General features: G+C 40.1%; 1 protein-coding gene across 2 annotated transcripts in view; it reads right to left on the reverse strand.

Annotated features, from left to right (window-relative positions):
* Nucleotides 1-934: 934 nt before the first annotated feature.
* Nucleotides 935-19486, reverse strand: part of BMX (BMX non-receptor tyrosine kinase) — a 28936-nt gene continuing 10384 nt past the window's right edge. The window contains exons 7-19 of one of the 2 annotated variants that reach the window (XM_054838875.1): nucleotides 17563-17738; nucleotides 15534-15596; nucleotides 14460-14519; nucleotides 13616-13670; nucleotides 11915-11994; nucleotides 11027-11154; nucleotides 10537-10611; nucleotides 9660-9831; nucleotides 8514-8730; nucleotides 6812-6876; nucleotides 5750-5868; nucleotides 3654-3811; nucleotides 935-1585 (exon numbers count right to left, since the gene is read on the reverse strand). In XM_054838875.1, coding sequence (XP_054694850.1) covers nucleotides 1511-1585; nucleotides 3654-3811; nucleotides 5750-5868; nucleotides 6812-6876; nucleotides 8514-8730; nucleotides 9660-9831; nucleotides 10537-10611; nucleotides 11027-11154; nucleotides 11915-11994; nucleotides 13616-13670; nucleotides 14460-14519; nucleotides 15534-15596; nucleotides 17563-17738 — 1443 coding nt within the window. In that variant the 3' untranslated portion in view covers nucleotides 935-1510. Of the gene's footprint in view, nucleotides 1586-3653; nucleotides 3812-5749; nucleotides 5869-6811; nucleotides 6877-8513; nucleotides 8731-9659; nucleotides 9832-10536; nucleotides 10612-11026; nucleotides 11155-11914; nucleotides 11995-13615; nucleotides 13671-14459; nucleotides 14520-15533; nucleotides 15597-17562; nucleotides 17742-19486 lie in introns of both variants that reach the window. The other variant, XM_054838866.1, reaches the window with a different exon arrangement.

Genomic DNA, 19486 nt, shown 5'->3' on the forward strand with positions numbered 1-19486 from the left:
AGCAGTCCTTGGCCCAGCTTGATGCACAGCCAACACCATACCATGCCCTGCCTCTCCTGCATGGGCCCTCATGGCCCCCCCAGGCCTGCGTGGATCCCCACAGTCATTCGCATCACCCCAAATGCTGCTTTCCCTCAAAGAGGCGCACCGCTCCCCACGTAACAGGGATGTGTTCTGCTGGCCAGCTTCTCCTGCGGGGACCAGACAACGCCAGCAAGTGCAGGTGCTGGAGCCCCTGGCTGGCCAGAGACCTTAATTTCTTTTTTCCTCTCCCCAGATGTCCGCACCTTGCATTTCTTACTCCTCAGGTTCAGGCAAGCTCAAACTGGAGCTGCAGAGGTGTCCGTGCTAGGGCTGGGCCAGCTCCACCCGGGAAAGGGCAAGCGGACGTCACTTGGGCTCTTAGAGGCATCACACACTGAACTAGCTCAAATATAACGAGAGCGGAGAGGATTTTTTTTCAGACCTTACTTTATTTTAAAACCCCTTTATTTTATACATATTAGATCAGCATTTTACAAATGTCAGTGTCTGAGTTCAGACATCTCTGTTATAGTCATGTGGCTTCAGATGTATTTGTATCTCTAGACTTACTGAAGTTAGCACTAATTTGTGCAGTGCTACGCACATCTGAAATTTGGGTGCTCTTATTTAAGTGTTAGCATCAGGAGCCAAATTTCAGCTCCTCAGTAGTAAAATACTTGGTTAAGCAATTTTATTAATAGCATTTTTGATTCTCTTCAAATTTTTGCTCTTCAAGTTTTATAGAGCTCAGCAAATTTACCATTTACTATTGCAATGACTATGGAATTCTGCATAAAACTTTTTTTCTCTATTTTTACTTGTAGCAGGAAGCAATAACACTCTAGCAAACACCTCGTATGTTGCGAAGCTGCAAATATCTTAGATATGTAGCTTAGAATAAATTCCAAATCAAATGTACACCCTGAGGGCTGAAACTAAAGTCAATAGTACTGGTAAGCTAACTGATATAATATTTTACCAGTAATAATTTCTAAGTAATTGAAAGCGAGACTATAACTATTTATGTTTCTGTCACTTACAACAGTTCTAAATTTGACTTCAGGCATCAGCTTCAAGTGATTACAAAGAAAAAACACATTAAGATGAGTTATGATAATGAGAAAACCTAACAGGCATGTATTTCCTTGTTTACATTTCCAGTTAAGGCCAAATAATGACAGCTTGGTAGCACTGGAGGAGTGCACACAATTGGTATAAATATCTCAACGTCTGAGAAGTCCTTTGTGATAATGCTAACAAAATGAATTACAATCTTCCACAGTATCCTTCCAAATTCTGTCACCCACAGAGTGTCACAAAAGCTTTCTCCGTACCCTTCTTGGTCAACTCCCTGATTAAATGAGAAGACTAATATACAGAATAGTAGGGGTGGCTGATGTCAGGCAGATTTCAGATTTAGCTCTCGTACAGAAGACAGGAGATACGCAACTGCTGTGCACAGTCATGTGTTTCTGAATCTTCTTTTTCAAGCTCTGTTGTCTTCTCTCAGTGCCTCAAAAAATGATAAGAGCTGATAAAAGGCAGGGCGCTTTTCTGGTAGCTAAATGAAGCAAAGATGATGGGTATGGTTATTTAATTTTGAAATCATTTAAGAACTGTAATTTTCATTAGTTTTTCTTGATTTTAGCACGCAGAAATTAGTAGAGACAGTGATGATTATGAGGTAAAGAAAATTAAAGTTACTTTTAATATCTATCCTATGTTGTGATAGTTTAATCTTCTTTCTTTGTATTAACATGTCCTCAAATATAAATTATTTTTCTCATTTTTCTGACAATTATATTAAAAAACCCCCACCAAAACATCACTGTCATTTCATGATATCACCAGTAACATGCCAGGCAGTTCTTTGTTGCTGATGAGAAACAAGTCATGGTCCGCAGACAGCTGACTAAAATTTAGGTGAAGAGCAACAATAAATCAGGATAATTCTTGCCACAGAAGATGCAGATCTCTCAAAATAAAATAAGTATGATCAGCTTTTGACTTACAACTCCTAGAAGACTCACAGATGGGGTAACACATCCTTCTCATACTAAGGGTGCTTTAGCTTTCTAAGGTACTTTAGCTATCTAAAAAGTTGGAAGTCTCGTCTACATTTGCTGTATATATACAGATCTCCGTATAGGAAAGCAGATATCTTTTATTCTGTGGTGGCTAAGAAGGAAAGGACAAATGACTATGGAGAGGTACCAGTAATGTTCCTGTAATCATGGGAGAAATGTAAACAATTAAGTTAGCTGAGCACCCAAATTTTAAATCATTAAAATCATAGAATCATAGAATCATAGAATGGTTTGGGTTGGAAGGGACCTCAAAGATCATCTAGTTCCAACCCCACTGCCATGGGCGGGGACACCCTCCACTAGACCACGTTGCCCAAAGCCCCATCCAACCTGGCCTTGAACACTTACAGGGATGGGGCATCCACAGCCTCTCTGGGCAACCTGTTCCAGTGCCTCACCACCCTCACAGTAAAGAATTTCTTTCTAACAGCTAATCTAAATCGACCCTCCTTCAGCTTAAACCCATTACCCCTTGTCCTGTCACTACACTCCCTGATAAACAGTCCCTCACCAGCTTTCCTGTAGGCCCCTTCAGGTACTGGAAGGCCACAATTAGATCTCCCTGGAGCCTTCTCTTCTCCAGGCTGAACAACCCCAACTCTCTCAGCCTGTCCTCATAGGAGAGGTGCTCCAGCCCTCTGATCAGCTTCGTGGCCCTCCTCTGGACTCTCTCCAACAGCTCCATGTCTCTCCTGTACTGGGGCCCCCAGAGCTGGACGCAGTACCCCAGGTGGGGTCTCATGAGAGCGGAGCAGAGGGGCAGGATCACCTCCCTCGACCTGCTGGTCACACCTCTTTTGATGCAGCCCAGGACACGGTTGGCTTTCTGGGCTGCAAGCGCACACTGCCGGCTCACGTTGAGTTTCTCATCAATCAGTACCCCCAAGTCCTTCTCCTCGGGGCTGCTCTCAATCCATTCCTCGCCCAGCCTGTAGTCGTGCTTGGGATTGTGCTGACCCACGTGCAGGACCTTGCACTTGGCCTTGTAGAACTTCATGCAGTTTGCATGGGCCCACCTCTCCAGCCTGTCAAGGTCCCTCTGGATGGCATCCCTTCCCTCCAGCGTGTCGACCACACCACACAGCTTCGTGTCACCGGCAAACTTGCTGAGGGTGCACTCGATCCCACTGTCCATGTCACCGACAAAGATGTTAAACAGTGCTGGTCCCAGTACCGACCCCTGAGGAACACCACTCGTCACCGTTCTCCACTTGGACATTGAGCTGTTGATCACACCCTTTTGAGTGTGACCATCCAGGTGAGAAGAATCTCATCCTGTATATTATGTTGATGTTGAAGGGTATTTTACCGTTATTTGCTTAAATATATGGTTCTGAAAAAGGGGAGCCAATCTTTCCTTACACCCTATTTCCTGTACTAACAATATCCTGAACTAGACTGCTATATAGAATGTACTACTTACAAGCAATGGCTTTTATAAGGGATATTTTCCATGATGAACATTAGTTCAGCTGTCAACAGGGACTCCTACTGACTCCTGTTATTTTGTTTTCTCCAGTTCGTACGTGCAGATAGACATACCTCATGCCAGCAGTTGTACATTATCTGGTAGATGATGTCTGAAACCAGTTGTGGTCTATAAAGTCTGTATCCTTGAGAAACTTTCTCAATCACCTGCATGTTATCATAAAGCTCATAGGGCTGCTTTCCCAAAGTGAACACCTCCCACATTAAGATACCTGCAAAAATATTCATGGCAATGGAAGACAAAAAATGAAAGTCAAGAAATGCAAGATAACCCCTTTTTCCCAGAGTAAGACACACATGCAACATAAAAATTACCAGACTCTTTACTGAGAATATACACAGAAAAGTATGGAGATGACTGACAAGTGGGATCCTGTACCCAAATGTCAAACAAGTTCTATTGCAGAAGATAAAGTTAGATGACAAAGTTAGTTATTTAATACAAACAATGATGGAGAAAACCCAGGACATAACTCTCCATGGACTGATTTTTTTTACAAAATACATACAAACATCCCCGTGTATACGTATGTGTGCGTACACAGAGAGAGGGAAGGAAAAACAAAATGACAGCTATAGGTATCTATGTTTTTAACGAATAATAAGAAAGTTTTTACTGATTTAAGTGGGTGGGACATATAGTCTGTTGGTAACAGAAAGATTTTTGAATACTTTATAGTGTCAGCTACACATACCTATAAAAACTGGATTATACGGAAGTAGTAGAAACACTGGATAATATAAGAATCATTAATTCATAATGAAAGCTTTGCAGGAAACAATTTTTGTTGTAACTGAACATATGTGATAATCATGTCAACCGTAAAGTAAAAAAAACCAAACCCTTGTTAAATATTTATTTGACAATAATATATACAGGAAGTAATGACTTTTTTTTTTTTGAAAAAGAAATTTATTGAATCTTTGACTTCACTCCAGCTTGAAGACTGGAGCATTGCAGTGTCACAGTGGGATCAGAATAAAATGGTACCTGAATCCCAGCTTTCCCTGATGAGAACATTAAAACCCCAAGATTATTTGTTCTCTGGCATCTGCTTTTGGGATATGAAGACATCAGTTGAGTTCTTTAGCCCTTTAAAGACTCATTAGTTAAAAACAACCAAACAAGAACTGACGGATCCCTCTCTCCCCTTGCTTCCACTGCATCAATGGATAGTGTTAAAAAGAGAAAAGGAAAAATAAAGTTTCTCATTGAAGTTAACGCCAATATTGAAGTTAATGACAATAAAGCCTGGAGCCAGGATTTCATCAATATAACAGAAAGAAAACGTATCACCAGAAAATCCAACTTCTGATTTAATTGTATATATTAAGAATAACTTGTAAAACGCATGAATGAGCTCTTTCTCTGCCAGAGTCATTAATATTGGGAGGGTAGGTGAAGTTAAAGATAAGAAGCAGCCCAGCATTTGGAAACACTTTCATCTGCTTTATTCACCATTGTTCAATGTTAAGAACAGTGGGTTGCCAATCTTTCATCAACTTGATAGCTGCCAAAATTTTCCTACTGGAGGAGCAAACCCATGTAAGTAGAATTTAAGATTGTTCACAAAAGGCTCCCTTTCCTTTGACACCTTTTACAGACTTTTAGAAACACTGAACAGACTCCAGGGATTTGTAAATAATAGCTTGAAAACCACTGAAGTAGAAGTTCAAATATTTGAAATTCCTAGGTAGAAAGTGATCTGCAAACGCATCTTATTTTTCTGAGATACAGAGTCCCAGCTCACACAGACTCTCTTCCACAGCTGGCTTATGTACAGAGACCACTCTGACCTCTGTGACAAACAGAAAACATCTTTTGATTTGGGCAGCACTGATTTATGTTCTAGATATGCCAGAGATACTGTTTGCTCTCCACTGCCAACAATTTACCATATTAAACACATATATAGGAAAAGGGGAGCGGGTAGAGTTTCTATGCACCTAAAAGTAAAACAGTAGGGCTAAAAAAATGCAAAGAGGATAAGCTTTGGATGCATAAAAATATTAAACAAGAACATAAGCTGTAACTGCTTTTTACATTCTTTCAGTGTGTAAATGTCTAGCATTTATGCTTAGTCAGCTGAGAAAATCCAAATGTAATGGCATATATGCATACATATTTATCTGTCAAATTCCATACATACCAAAGGCCCATACATCTGACTTGCTGCTAAATTTGGTGTAATGAAAAACTTCCGGTGCTGACCACTTCACTGGAAACTTGGTTCCTAGTGAACTTATATACAGGTCATCCAGAACATATCTAGAAAGAAAGAACAAAATTTGGTTGTGACTGAGTTACAGTGAAATACTATTTACTGCTTCTTCCTTGTACATCACAGGGTTCCTAAAAAAAGCCTGGGCAGGACCCCAGATTTCTGAAGGATACCTGATGGAGGCATTAGCTAGAATCTGTAGAACAGATCATTGCTATCAACTTATCAGAGAATAACACAGAATCATGGAAATGCCTGTTGTCAGGCCATCTAGCCCATCCTCTTGCTGAAATAGGATTACTCCCAACATCAGATCAGGTGAGCCATGGCTCTGTGTAGCCAAGTCTTAAAAGCCTCCAAAGATTGCAATCTTGTAGTCTCCCTGACTGGCATATTTCACTGTTCCATCACCCTCCTGGGGAAACAACTTCTCTTACTGTCCAGTTTGAACTTCCCAAGCTACAGTATGTGGCCAATGTCCGCTGTTATACCACCTGGCACTGATAAGACGTGTTTGGCTCCATCAGCTTTGTAACTGTAAGTAGCTACAGGCAGCTTTTAGATCCCCTGTTAGCCTCCTCTTCGCCAGGCTAAGCAGCTTGCTCCCTCAGCCTCTTCTCAGAGGACATGTTCTCTAGGCTGCTCATCCTCTCTAACTTCTCTCCAATGAGGCTGCTAATTAAGATGTTTGGCCCTCAAATTAGGTGAAAATCTTGTACATTAAGTAAACTCTGAGATTTCTTTAATGAACATGACTAGTGAAAACTCTCAGCTGCAATTGGCCTTTAAGCCTTAACTTTTTGAGACAGTAGAATGACTTTATGCTAATCTCATAATGGCTTTTGGTCATTAATGGAAAGCAGACACAAAGAGATGTATCGCACCCTGTGGCTCAACTTTCCTAACAACCAGTTGCTAGCTGATCAATGCCAGTAAACTATATATACACTGACATCATAGATTCACAAGGCTCCCAGTTCTTTTACTTACCTAGTCATCCCAAAGTCAGATACTTTCACAGTAAGGTTACTGTCAACCAAACAGTTCCTAGCAGCCTTTAGTAGAGAAATGAGAAGACATGAGTGAAAAAAATACAAAGAGGAGCAAATAACATCATGTCTTGGTAATTTGCTAATAATTTCTGTCCTCTAGCATTTCAATGAATAATGACATTCTTTGATTAAAGCAATTAAGTTTGGAACTGTAAGGGAACAGTAAGTAGCTCTCATTTCACTATTTGACTAATGATTGAAAAGCATTCTTTACCATTATCCCAGCTTTACAAATAAGGATATTGAGGGATGAGGAAACAGAGGTCTGTCTTTCAAATGGCGTCCTACTCAGGGTCCTTTTCAGTAGTCTCAGAATTTACCAAGACATCAAAAAGTGAAAAACATTGATTGGATTATTTGCAATGCACTATAGTGTGGAGCAATGAAAAGCGATTTAAACAGCTTGATTTATGAAAAGGTCAATATAAACCTAGTTCTGCAAATGACCACTTGAGAATATTTATCTAAGGCTGTATTCTCTGCCCACATGCTTATTAATTTCTGTGATACAGTTTGCATCTACAGTTTTCAACCTGAAATCAAGCACAAGTTTTATCTCTGTTTTCTCATGGTGCACAGCTAGTTTTTGGGAAGCTGACTTTATATTTTCAACTAGAATTCTGCTACTTAAGTTGTCTGATATTCCTGATTTCTGAATCAGGGCCTGAAAATTGGTGAGGTATGGATTTAACAACTTTATTTACACATAAAGACAATTCTTTGAAAGCATCAACAAGACATTTAAAATGCTACCTGAGGAGACTGCACCCCTATTGGAAAATTAAGAAAATCTGTAACATAAATTGTCACAAATCTTCCATTATATTTTTGTCTAGAGTTAGAATGTAAAATACTGTTCCTGACTCTGAAGCACAATGCACCAGAAATTTGGCTAGGTTCAATTTTAATAGGCCAATAAAATGACAGCTTATTTCCCCAAAGCCAGCATTCTTAAAAGCTAAGTTTTTCATAAACTTTTGGTCCAAGTCCTTGAAAGGCCTGATCCTTTCATTGAAAGCAACTTGAAATACTTGCTTGAAAACTGGCAGATGAATGTATTTAAAATAGGTAGCTGCAGACTTTCAAGTTCTGCTCCTGCTTGCAATGCACCAGAGTAAATTCCAGTTTATCCTAGTAGTGCCCACACTTGTTTTATAAGAGAAATAGTTCCCAATTAGATAAATCCCTAGCTCATCAAAAAACAAGCTAAGCCAGACAAATCTTTAATGTTGTACCGCTTTCTTCTGGAGCACTACAGCATCATTGGCCAGAACCCTTTGCTTCAGTGGACTAATTTTGCGATTGGATGTCTGCGCTGCCAAGTGGTGCGTAAATCCTTGATGCTAGAGTCCATAAATGCAGGCAGCGTGGTATGCGGCGCTGTAGACCTGTCAACTCAGCTCTGAAGCAGAGCATATTCACTTGTGGGCAGCGCTGTTTACATGTGGCTTTAGTGATGCTCGTCCAGAGCTGCCTCGTATTGAGCCGGCTGGGTGTCTCTGTTCAGTGGACCACCGTGCTTTCTGGGGTGCGTGCCATCAGAGCCAGTGCAGCTCTGGGTGAACCTGAGGGGTAGGACTGCCTAGCTTTACGTCATCCCCCTACCTTCACTGTTCCACTTCTGCCGTGGGATAGCTTACCAAATCTCTATGTATGAACTGACAGCTCTCCAGAAATGCCATAGCATCACAAACATCATAACATATTTCCAGAAGCTGAAGGGATTGTAGTTCCTTCCCATGACTCCTTAAGTAGCTAAGCAAACAGCCATTAGGCATGTATTCCGTCACTATATAGATGGGATATGATTTTGAGCATACACCGTACAGTCTAACGAGTTTGGGATGATTAATTTTCCTGAAATAAATAAAAATAAAATAATCAAAGGATAAATGGAGATTCTTGTGCATTTCTGTAAGTCTTGCTCTTCAAATATTAATACAACATACTGAAGGAAATTATTGAGACTGGATACAGTTCCATCTCAGACTTCAAATATTCCTTTTCAAGAAGAATTGAGTGTCCTTCTGCTGATTACTTTGAAACTCGGTATTGATGACAATCAAAAGACTCAGTATTGATGAAATGACAACTTTATAGTCAAAACTTGAAATAGGATTTAACAGTGCAACAGTGCAACCTTATTGGTGGGAGAAAATAGATCTGAGTTGGTGGGGTGGACCTTAGACCTTAAGGTTTTCTACTAAAACCATGTTACAAAATTTTCACATTGAGAATCCTGATCGTATCTGATCATTAACTATGTAGTTAATGTAGTGCATTCCTTCAGGATATGAGATACATGAAATATTCATGAATTTGTATGCTTCAGTTATCATCTCATGGAATTTCACTGGAAATTCTAACATCCTTAACTCTTTGGAGTCAGAGACTAAAACTTCAAGTCTCACGTTCATATTTCTGGCATTTCTCAGTTATTGATCTGTCTCTCATTCCCACCTGCAGGGTGGCAGGAACAGCTTTCTAACCATTTCTGTATAAATGCTAATGCAGTAGAGTTTTAAGTGACATATGTGGAACCTCTGAAGTTGTGGAAGAGATGTTAATTGAAAACTTTGTAGATGACTGTATCAATCTTTGTGAAGTTCTGTTGGTAATACTTCAAATATCCTATATGGCTACCTATTTAGCTTGTGCCCAACGTACTCAACACTACTTAATGCTATTTTTAAGACGAAATTCTCTTTCCTGTGTGTGTTATGCATTACTGATTAATGTTTTGAGACATCATTATTTCCAAATAATTAAGCAATGACATAGCTTACATCATGGTCTGAGCTTCTTCTATGAATTCATCTTCTGACATTGCTCCCTCTTTAATCATCTTTACAGCCACATCATATTGTCCCTTCCACTTTCCCAGGTGGACCACTCCAAACTGACCACTCCCTAGATCTCTCAACAGGACAATTTCTTCTCGTTTCAGCTCCCAGATTCCTAGTAAGACAAAAGAAAATCCTTTAGCAAAAAAAAATGACAAATGCAAGTGTCATATCCCCCACATGCAATGCTGCTGTTTTCTCTTCAAGGTTGCAGAGCCATGCAACATACCCGTCTCTCCACTTGGTGTTTGAGTTATGGAAGGAGACTACACTTCCTACAAGTGTTGTTTGCTGCTGCTTAGGTTTAAGCCTTATCAATAGATTTGAGAAAGATTTATGCATCAAATGATGATATATTTTCATGTAGGAGATTGGAGAACAAGTATTACTGTGCCAGGTAATGTGGCAAAGGGAAAGAATGGCCATGACTCCGATGTGCTGGGGAAGGAAGCATACAAGGTCTTGCACAGTTGATATAAGACCTGACATAAAATGCCTTAAAAAGGGCACAACGTAACAGTTGATATAAAATGCCTTTGTGTTCATGTTGCCCTGGATGTAGGCTAGATGCACTTGTAGGAAGGGCACTCTATTTCATAGAACCATAAAGTCTCAATGCTACGCTGGACAAGGGGAAACTACAGAAGGAGCTATGGACTGAAAACCCATCCTTCCAAAATTCTCGTGGACAAGCAGAAATAGCCACCAAAGATTCTGTAACCTCCTGCAAGCCTGAAAGCAGTAACAGTCATGACTTTCTGGTTATTCTCTTAGTGGCCAAGACTGACACCAGTTTCAAAGAGGAAACTTATCTTCATACCATTTCCTAATGAAGCTGTGGATGGGACTTTATTTACTTGTGTTGACACTGCATGCCGAAGCCTTGTCACCATACCTACAAAGAAAACCTGTTAAAGGTCACAATACATACATGAGTCTTCTGAAATCAAAGAAAATACAGGGAAACGAATACCTCCATCTCCCTTATGTATTACAACCATCCAGGTAACCGCAGATATTCAATATTCAGCAGCTGCTACATCACTTCACAAGATCAAAAATTTTCTGTGCTTACGGGCTAGTCCAGCAGAGGTATTGCAAGGAGACGTAGTACAATACCAAAAAGCACTGTACAGCAAAGGAAAGCAACTGTATTGATTGCAAAGATGTTAGATCAAGTTCCACCCAAACTCTCCCAAAAGATGTTTCAATATTTAGAGTATTCAGTATTGGAAGACATTCACCATAATGCTGAGAAGTCCAGATGCCTAAGCCAAAGCCAATCGAGTAGAAAGAGCATATAGGATTACCGGCTGAGTTGTGCTGATGGTAGTGTATAAGCTTGGGAATGGAATCAAAATAGTAATTTTCAACGAGGTAATATTTGTTCTCAGGGGTTTTGTGCACATGGTAATGTTTGACTGTTCCTTTTTTACTTCTGAAAAACATCAGAAAGTGCCATACATGTCAAAGCCTTGCAAAGTGTCTTCCAGCCCATGTGTTAATAGATTACTTAGTCGCTGAATGAACTGCAACACTCCAGCTGGCCAAATAACAAAATATGTAGTAGATGTGACCAGGAAGACTGTTACATTTGCCTCAGTCTGCTTTTCCCCTTAACACCTGCTGGCTGTGTATTACAGGCTCGCAGCACATTGGAGACCTGCTGCATACACTAACGTAGGCTGATGGTGAGTATTTGTCTCCCAACAGTTACATCTAGAGCAAAAGACTTTCATATACTGCTCTTGCAATAGTTCTACATCTAATTTTGAACACTTTCCCCTCTCCTTCTCCTTCTCCTTCTCCTTCTCCTTCCCCTTCTCCTTCCCCTTCCTCTTCCCCTTCCCCTTCCCGTTCTCCTTCCCCTTCCCCTTCCCCATTCCTATTCCTATTCCTATTCCTATTCCTATTCCTATTCCTATTCTATTCCCTTCCTTCCCTCTCACTCTTGAGACCCCGCTGTTCCCCTAGATTATGTGCCTGTTACATGCCTATGTTTAGATGAGACAATTCTGGACCTCTGTTCCACCGTTTGGGGAGCCACTGTCATGTATGAATTCAAATAACTAACAGGACCTGAATGTGCCCGAGGTTCACCTTTAACACAATGTAGAGATTTTGTTGCTGACCAGTCACACCAAGCAGCATACCCATAGCACCATCATAGAAATGGTACACATTATTTGGATACTCACTCAGGAACCTTGCTGAATACAGACACAGTATACATTCCTGCTTGGCTAGATTTCCGAACCATAAAAGCACCTTCTTTCCCCTAATTAAAAAAAAAAAAAAAAAAAAAAAAAAAAGTTACAAGGATCAAGGAGGTTGGGATTCATTTCAGTGAACTTTAGGCTTTTACACTGTAATGTCCGCAAAGAAGAGAAGGAGACGTGACTCATCTGACCTCCTTTAAGGACTACATTAGGATAAGATTAATTCTGCCTTAGAAATATTTATTTCTCTCCACTAAAAGGAAAGTCTAGGTAACTGGTTGGGGTATCCCACTAAAAATGTTTAAAATTAGGTGAGTTGTACCCCAGCCCAGACATGAAGAAAGTAGCCTGCATTTTGGTGCACAGATACAGGTTTATAACTGGGGAGATGGAGAGTTGTTGACCCCATCTCTGTCCTCATGTACTCTCCAGAGGCAGTACACGTTTTAAGATCCAAACACTGCCACATACATCCCATCTGAATGAGAGCTCTATCCACCACACTCAGTTCCTTTACATAATGCATTAGACTGATGTATTTTCTATTGCCAAAGTATTTCTGAATTACTGAACAAGTAGAAAGATTTTTCACTGCACTCTGTCATATTCCGACTGTTTCTAGTCTTTATGTGGTACTCCAGTCCTAACTTTCACTATCCACTTACTTGTGTTAATGGTTTACCATACTGGGCTGGAAATTCTGGTTTTCAGCGTTCATTTAACAGCTACACCTCTAATGTGCTAGGAATGGCTATTGCAGGGAGGAAAGAAGACATCTAGAACCTCATATACAGGCCAAGGTTCATTCCTGTGAAGTTCAAAGGAAACCTCATGCCCCCTTAAAGTTAACTGAAGACACGAGTATCCAGCACCTTTTGGGACTGGGACATAACTCCCTTCGTCCATTGATTTTCCACACTTGAATTTAATTCCTGAACCTATGGTGCAGGACCAAGGGAAAGGATGCTGCACCAAGGCTCCCAAAGGGTCGGGTTATATCAAAGTCATTAGTGGCTGAGTACCAACAAGAGCGGCTGTGAGAAAGCAGCAAGCCATGAGAGGAAAAGTTGTTTACAGAGCACGCTCAAACACTAAGCATGGCAGAGGCTGGGTCTTCTCCAGAAAGGTACATGGACAAGTCCTTCTGCAGTTGTCTGCTGTAAAGACTTGTACACCTGACTAAGTCCTATGGTGCTTTCCATCCTTGCTCCAAATCAGCTGCATCCAGCCAACGCTCAGTGGGCATAGCACTGAGTTTGCTCAAGGTTGTCAGCTTGTCTGGATGATCTTCTTTTACTCCACATTTGTATATTGTAAAACCATCACAGATGATTCCTCTAGACTGACCTGCAGAGCGCGCCACACTGGAGCAAACAACACAGGCCTAGAGGTAAAACCAAAAAGCAGCACTTTGAGAGGAAATGCATGCAGTGTGGCTTTGTTCCAAGAGTATTTTAGTGGTGCATCGTTTGTTTATTTATGTAGAAGAGCCATTAACGCATCCAGGCATTTTTTGAGATCTGTTTATCGACATTGTTAGCACAAGAGTTTCTAGCACTCTGTAATACTACTGCTATTTGAAGAGCATCAGCATCCTCTAGCTACGCAGTATAGCAAAGACAATAGACACAGAAACATTTCCATGGTTGTTCATATACAAGCGATAAGGATATGTAGGACCTTCTGACGGAGCAGCTGCTCAGACTGGGCACGGGAGATATTACCAGCATACCAACTGCAAAGAGAAATATTGGGCTTATTATTCACAGGCTGGTTTCTGAATAAGGCACAACAGACACATGAAAAATGCCAGACATTGTAGACCTTTTCAAAATTGCTTTTAAAAGCCAGAGAGTAGACTTGGGACTTGTCCTGCATGTGTGATTTTAGGCCATGAGATAAAAGGGAACCCACTAGTTCCCATCTGCTTTCTCTCACCCATCCAGCGGGTCTCCTCCTGAAATATCTGGGCCCACCCTGTGACTCTGACTTTTTGCAGTAAATCCTTGGAGGAGGATCCTGCTGCTCTAATGCTCTGCCAGGAGCTCTACCAGAAGTAGTTTGCTCTGCCTCCTGGAGACCATGACACAGCTGTCTCCCTAAAAGCTGGGAGGTGCATAATTCGCCTCTAACCTTGAACCTTCTGGTTGTCATAATATTTAAGTAAACTGAGAGATCCCAAATGGAGGAAACAAGCCAAACATGCTCCGTCAGATCAGTTTAGGGAGCTCCAATGAAGCCTTTTTAATAGCAGTTCACTTTCATGAAACACCCCTTTATTAGTGTACTAGACTGATTTGTCTAAATGCCTTTTTTTTTTTTTTTCTGAAAACAAATAGATTCATGCTTTTGGAAGTCTGTGGGCAGTGATGTTGCTGATGACAATATCTATAATTATTATCATTATTATGACAGCCATATATTGAATACCATTGCTCTAGGTAGAGTGGACATGTAAAGTGGGAAGACAATCTCTGTTCAAAGAATCTTTTGGTTCCCATGAAGACATATTCTATATACTCACTCATGCTTAGCAATACTCTGCTCTTCTGCCAATGTCTGTTCACTGACACTGGAGTTTTCCCTGCAAAGACAAAACAACATGCTGAAATTGTGAAAAACTAGTTACGAAAAATACCTTCCTTGGGTTAAAGGTCATACTACATATATTTTTTGAGTAGTTATGCCCTGGTCTAAGGTGAATATTTCAAAAAGTTGAGACATATTTAATTGTCTGGATTTTTTTATGACTTGGTAAACACTTATGCTGCCTTTGCCCTCCACTGTGCAATGTGTTGGAAAGCCAAATGTTCTCCAAGCATGCTGTAACAGGGCAATGAAATTACATATCCCTTTAGTGACCTTATGAAGAAATTGCATCTACCTTTTCAAAATTTACATGGAAGATTTCCAAAACTGCACAACCCTAGACTTCCCAAATAAATGTTCTTAGCATGACAGGCAACAGAAAGAGTTCATGTGGCAGAAAAAAAAGCCTCAAAAATAACCTCTTGTGCAGAAATAATAATGATTCTTATTTATGCTGCCTTTTACTGTATACTGTAAGAGTAGGGTGTTTTGGGTTTTTTTAGGAAACTTCTGAATATTGTCCAGTATGATTTACTATGACACAATCTGCTATGTTTCTGTCAGATTTTCATTCAAATGCTTAGGCATACATTTAATGCTTACAATGTCATTTCATCTTACTAAAAAGGAAAAGATGGGTCTGATGTATCACTTTGACAGATTCCCTTTACCCTGCACAGGACTACTCACTTACATACAAAGGCACAAGAGTGCTAGCAAGGCTGATTTAATGCTGAAATAAGAGTACAAAGATTGAAATCCCAGCGTCATTGAAAGCAGTGGTAAAACCCTAATGATTTAAATGAAACCAGGATTTTCACCTGATGTTTTTTGCATTCATGTATAAGTCAAGAAGACAAACTGTACCTGATTCTATACCTTTCAGGAAACTTTATGCTTAGTACTCAGAAAGTTATTTAAAAAGAAAAATATTCCAGAAATATTGCCTAATCTTTACTAGAGTGGTGAAGAACACATTTAAGCAGTGGATGGCTGCATATTGATTCACCTTGGCTCATCATCATTCAGAGATAACTTTCTCAAGTAAGTGCTCGGTACGAAACCTTCATTCCTGCAAAATAAACAGTTCGCAGTTTAGCTATTGTACATGACTGCATCTTAAATTTGGTCACTTAAAATAGGAAAAGGGATTAATCAGAGAGTCACTTTTTAGAATGCCACTAACAGAAATGCTTATGGTTAAAACATTTCTGCTTTTACTTACCAGGTAGAAAAATACAGAAGTAATTTGTTTTAGAAAAATGACATTTCAATGAAGCACTCTTTTCACTAGTCATTGAAATGGCTTCTTCCTCAGTGGTTGGCTTCATCATATGTAAGATTGGAGTAGCTGTTCAACAATTTCATTATATGTCATCTCAGTTGCTGTGATGAAGGACATTAGTGACTGATGGGTGGCAGCAGAGTATCCAAGGTCGAATGCAGGAAGACTCAGCACTCTTCCCAACAAAATGCCATTTGCAACTGAGAAGCTAAGCTAAATGAATATGGACAGCTGAGCTACCACTTAAAGCAGCTGGCAACATGGGATGATGGACCTAAGTTATGGAGGCCAACAGGCATCTGTAGTTGTAAGGGGGCGAGCTGTATGCTGTGCCCATCAGAAAAATAAACAGGGGGAAAAAATTGTATATTTGTATATGGATGGACACAGAAAGGATTTTCTTTAACACAGGTCTCGGTAAAGTGAGAAGAAAACTGAGAGTGCATGAAAACAGGTGAAACAGGTAACTCCTGATGTTTGTTCCTACTACATTCAGGAAAACAAGATCTTCAATTTTTTTTTCAAGCAGAATTTAAAGCTTTTGTTATGATGTGTATGTGACTTGTCCTTACAGAATCAATACTGCACAAGTATGTTTCTCAAGCCAAAGAAAAAACTGTAAATGCTCCCATTTTCTCTTGAGCTCTCTCTGCTCCTTCATTCATCTTAGACCCCTCTACTCAGGCCCTATAAACAGAGCTGCCTGTATCATGTGCTTTTACATAGCCATAAACAGTCCAGTGAAGGAATTTAAGAGCATATCTCAGCTTACTAATTTATTATTGTCTTTGAGCTGCTGGGGTTGTGTGCTCCTTTCTTTATCCAGAACAGTATGCCAATCCTGTGAGTTATAAAGTTAAGATTGCTTTATTTGTTGGTTTCCTTGCAGTTGTAAACTTAATCAGTGAATTATGAGTGGATCAAGTAATTTCATTCTGTTCCAAACCAGTTTGGGCATCCCCTAGCTCAAAAATTCTTCCCTTCCACATTTTTATCAAGTACATAAAATCAAACTCAGCTAGTATCCATCACGAGACAGACAAGGAATATTTATATCTTCCAGGCAGCTCCTGTTTGTTGCACTGCCTTTGTCTCCAGTGCACTCCTAAAGCTGTTTCACATTTAATAACTTGGGAAGACACGCTCTTTTCTGCCCCAGCTGGATATTAATGAAAAATATCTTATTTTAAGTTGCTGAAGGGGATTCCTCCACTTGTGAACCTCAAAGAGAATAATTAAACCCTGTGCAGGATAGAGGTGCCCTGTCTTTGTGGAAAACTATTGCTAAAGCTGGGGAGAGACTGAAGTGATAAGTGATGTGTGCCTCAGCAGCTCTCACTGGTCTTCCGTGCTGCTATTGCAATAGTAATGGTGTTGGACTAAAGATGGCTTGTGCATACAAGAGAGGCAATATTTGTGATGAGGGATTTTATCTTTTTATTCACTTAAACTAAATAGTTGGGAAAAAATGGATAGCTTCTGTGTACAGAAGCCCTTTTTCAGGCACATATCAAAATTAAGGCCACTGGCTACTATCTTAGCGAGTATACTAGGCAGTGACTGTTGTAAATCTTACTCAACCTGGCAGCCAAGGATAGTAATGAAAATGTAGTTGTACAGAAGACAATGAGGCTTCTAAAATAATCTTTAAAAGCTACTAAGGTAATTCTAACATAGATCTGGAAAGGTCCCAGGAGTGCCTGCAATGTTGTCTATGAAGATGAAATATGTGGAAGACTAAGAGCATACTTACCCTTCCAAATCCCTTACTTTCCACCAGTCAGAATCTTCTTCTTGCAATACATAGTATTTACTGCTTCTGACAAGCTGGAGACCTGAATTTCCTTCTGGTTCATAGTTGCATTGGGCCACAGCCACATTCAGGACTGACTTGTCTGGTGATAGCCCCTGAGGGAGGCTTCTACGCTTCTGCTTTTGAAGACAGAGGAAATAAAATGATAACAAGATGCAGCACTGAGTATTGTAAGAAACAACACAACATGTACATGATCACTTATATCTTCAACATGTGTAATGATATTAGGCAAATTAATCAAAGCTAAGAAGATGGGCACAGACAAGCAGCTTTTTCCTCATCCATTTAGAAGCACAGCCCAGATACTGCTGTCCACGTTTGTAAGACAGGTGACAACAGAACCGAGTTCCATCATAATGACACCAGAAACAATGAACTCTGAGTGGAGGCTGACACTGCTGTAATAGGAAGCTCTCATTACCAGAATTATGTGATAGACTTGATTTGCATCAAAAGCCTGCCAACCTATCTGAAGCTGATACTAATTAATGAACTGTTGCAATTCATGTGCTTTGGACACCACATGACTGAATTGTGCTTTACTATAACTAAGTGCAATGATGTCCCGTTGCATTAAAAGACCCTATCACAGTATTATAAAATAACTTTGGTTTTTGAGTGGCTTTTGATCAATAGTAACGTTACCATGAAGCGCAACAAGTGTTAGTCAATTGTTATTACTAATCACTGAAAGCAAAAAGCTACGCTAATTCTAAATCATTCCCTTTCCTTACCAAGTTTTATTGATGTTTCTCTCCTAAGCATGTTGGATATGAGGAATCCTACTCCTTGGTGCCTAACTTTCCCTGTGCAGAGTTAAACAAGTGTAGGTATGTAACTATGGGATTCATCTTATCTAGCTTTGACCTGTGTCTCCACGTGAGACATGTCATCCTACAGAAGTGTCTACCTCTCACCACTGATTGTTGAGGAAGTCTACACAAATGACTTGGATGAGAAGCCTGACATTAAAGTTAGGCGACATCAATCAAATCATGGGCAAAAAGAGCATCTAAAATTAAGGCACTGAAATGCGTTTAGAAATTGGTGAAATGTCATAACTGAGAAAATCCAAACATCACAATTCTTTAAGAGCAGAGAAAACTACACTTGAAACACTGATGGCAATGGATGAGGAAAATAAGAAAGATGTAGGAGAAAAGGCTCAAAGTCTCAATCTGATCTCACCAAGCTCCAGTGGAGATACTCATTCTCTAAAGAGGTATCACTCACAGCAGAGTCCTCCTCATTTGACTAGAATTAGGTCTGTTACTCATCAAGTACTACTACTTGGACCCTATAAGGGTGGTTCCTGTTGGTCATATCGGACTTCAGTGGAAAGGAGCTCATAGATTGAGAGCCTGTGTTAGGCAGAATTCAAGTCTTAGACTGCTTGTTTGCTTTGTGGAGTAATGACAGAACCAGAGTTGCCTGCAGCTGTCAGAAGGATAGATAAAATTATAATAGAGATTAAACTGTTTTCTCTTTAAAGCATCTAGTGATGTTAGAGCAAGCTGGTATTCAGTAAACATATTTATGAGCTGATGTACACCTCTGAGCGTTGGCCTTTGTAATTTTTGGAGATAAATTTGATCTTTTTTAATTTCCTGTGTTTTCTTACAGAACAATAAAGGTGTCATCCTCTAATGGAGCTTCCATCTTTTGGTGAGAACAGAAGAAAGTGCAAAGCATTGGCCAAAGTAAATGGCAGAAAGAATTATGATCACAGAAATGAGATTTGCTTTGTCCAACCTGCCAGGGAAAAGAACCAGCCAAAGATGAGCACATCAGATTTGCATCCCTTTGGGTTTCACTGCTGGGTGTGTATTTGTCTGTTGCAATATTCTGGATGGACTTCACC

This window comes from Grus americana, chromosome 1, assembly GCF_028858705.1.
Source record: "Grus americana isolate bGruAme1 chromosome 1, bGruAme1.mat, whole genome shotgun sequence".
Lineage (NCBI taxonomy): Eukaryota > Metazoa > Chordata > Aves > Gruiformes > Gruidae > Grus > Grus americana.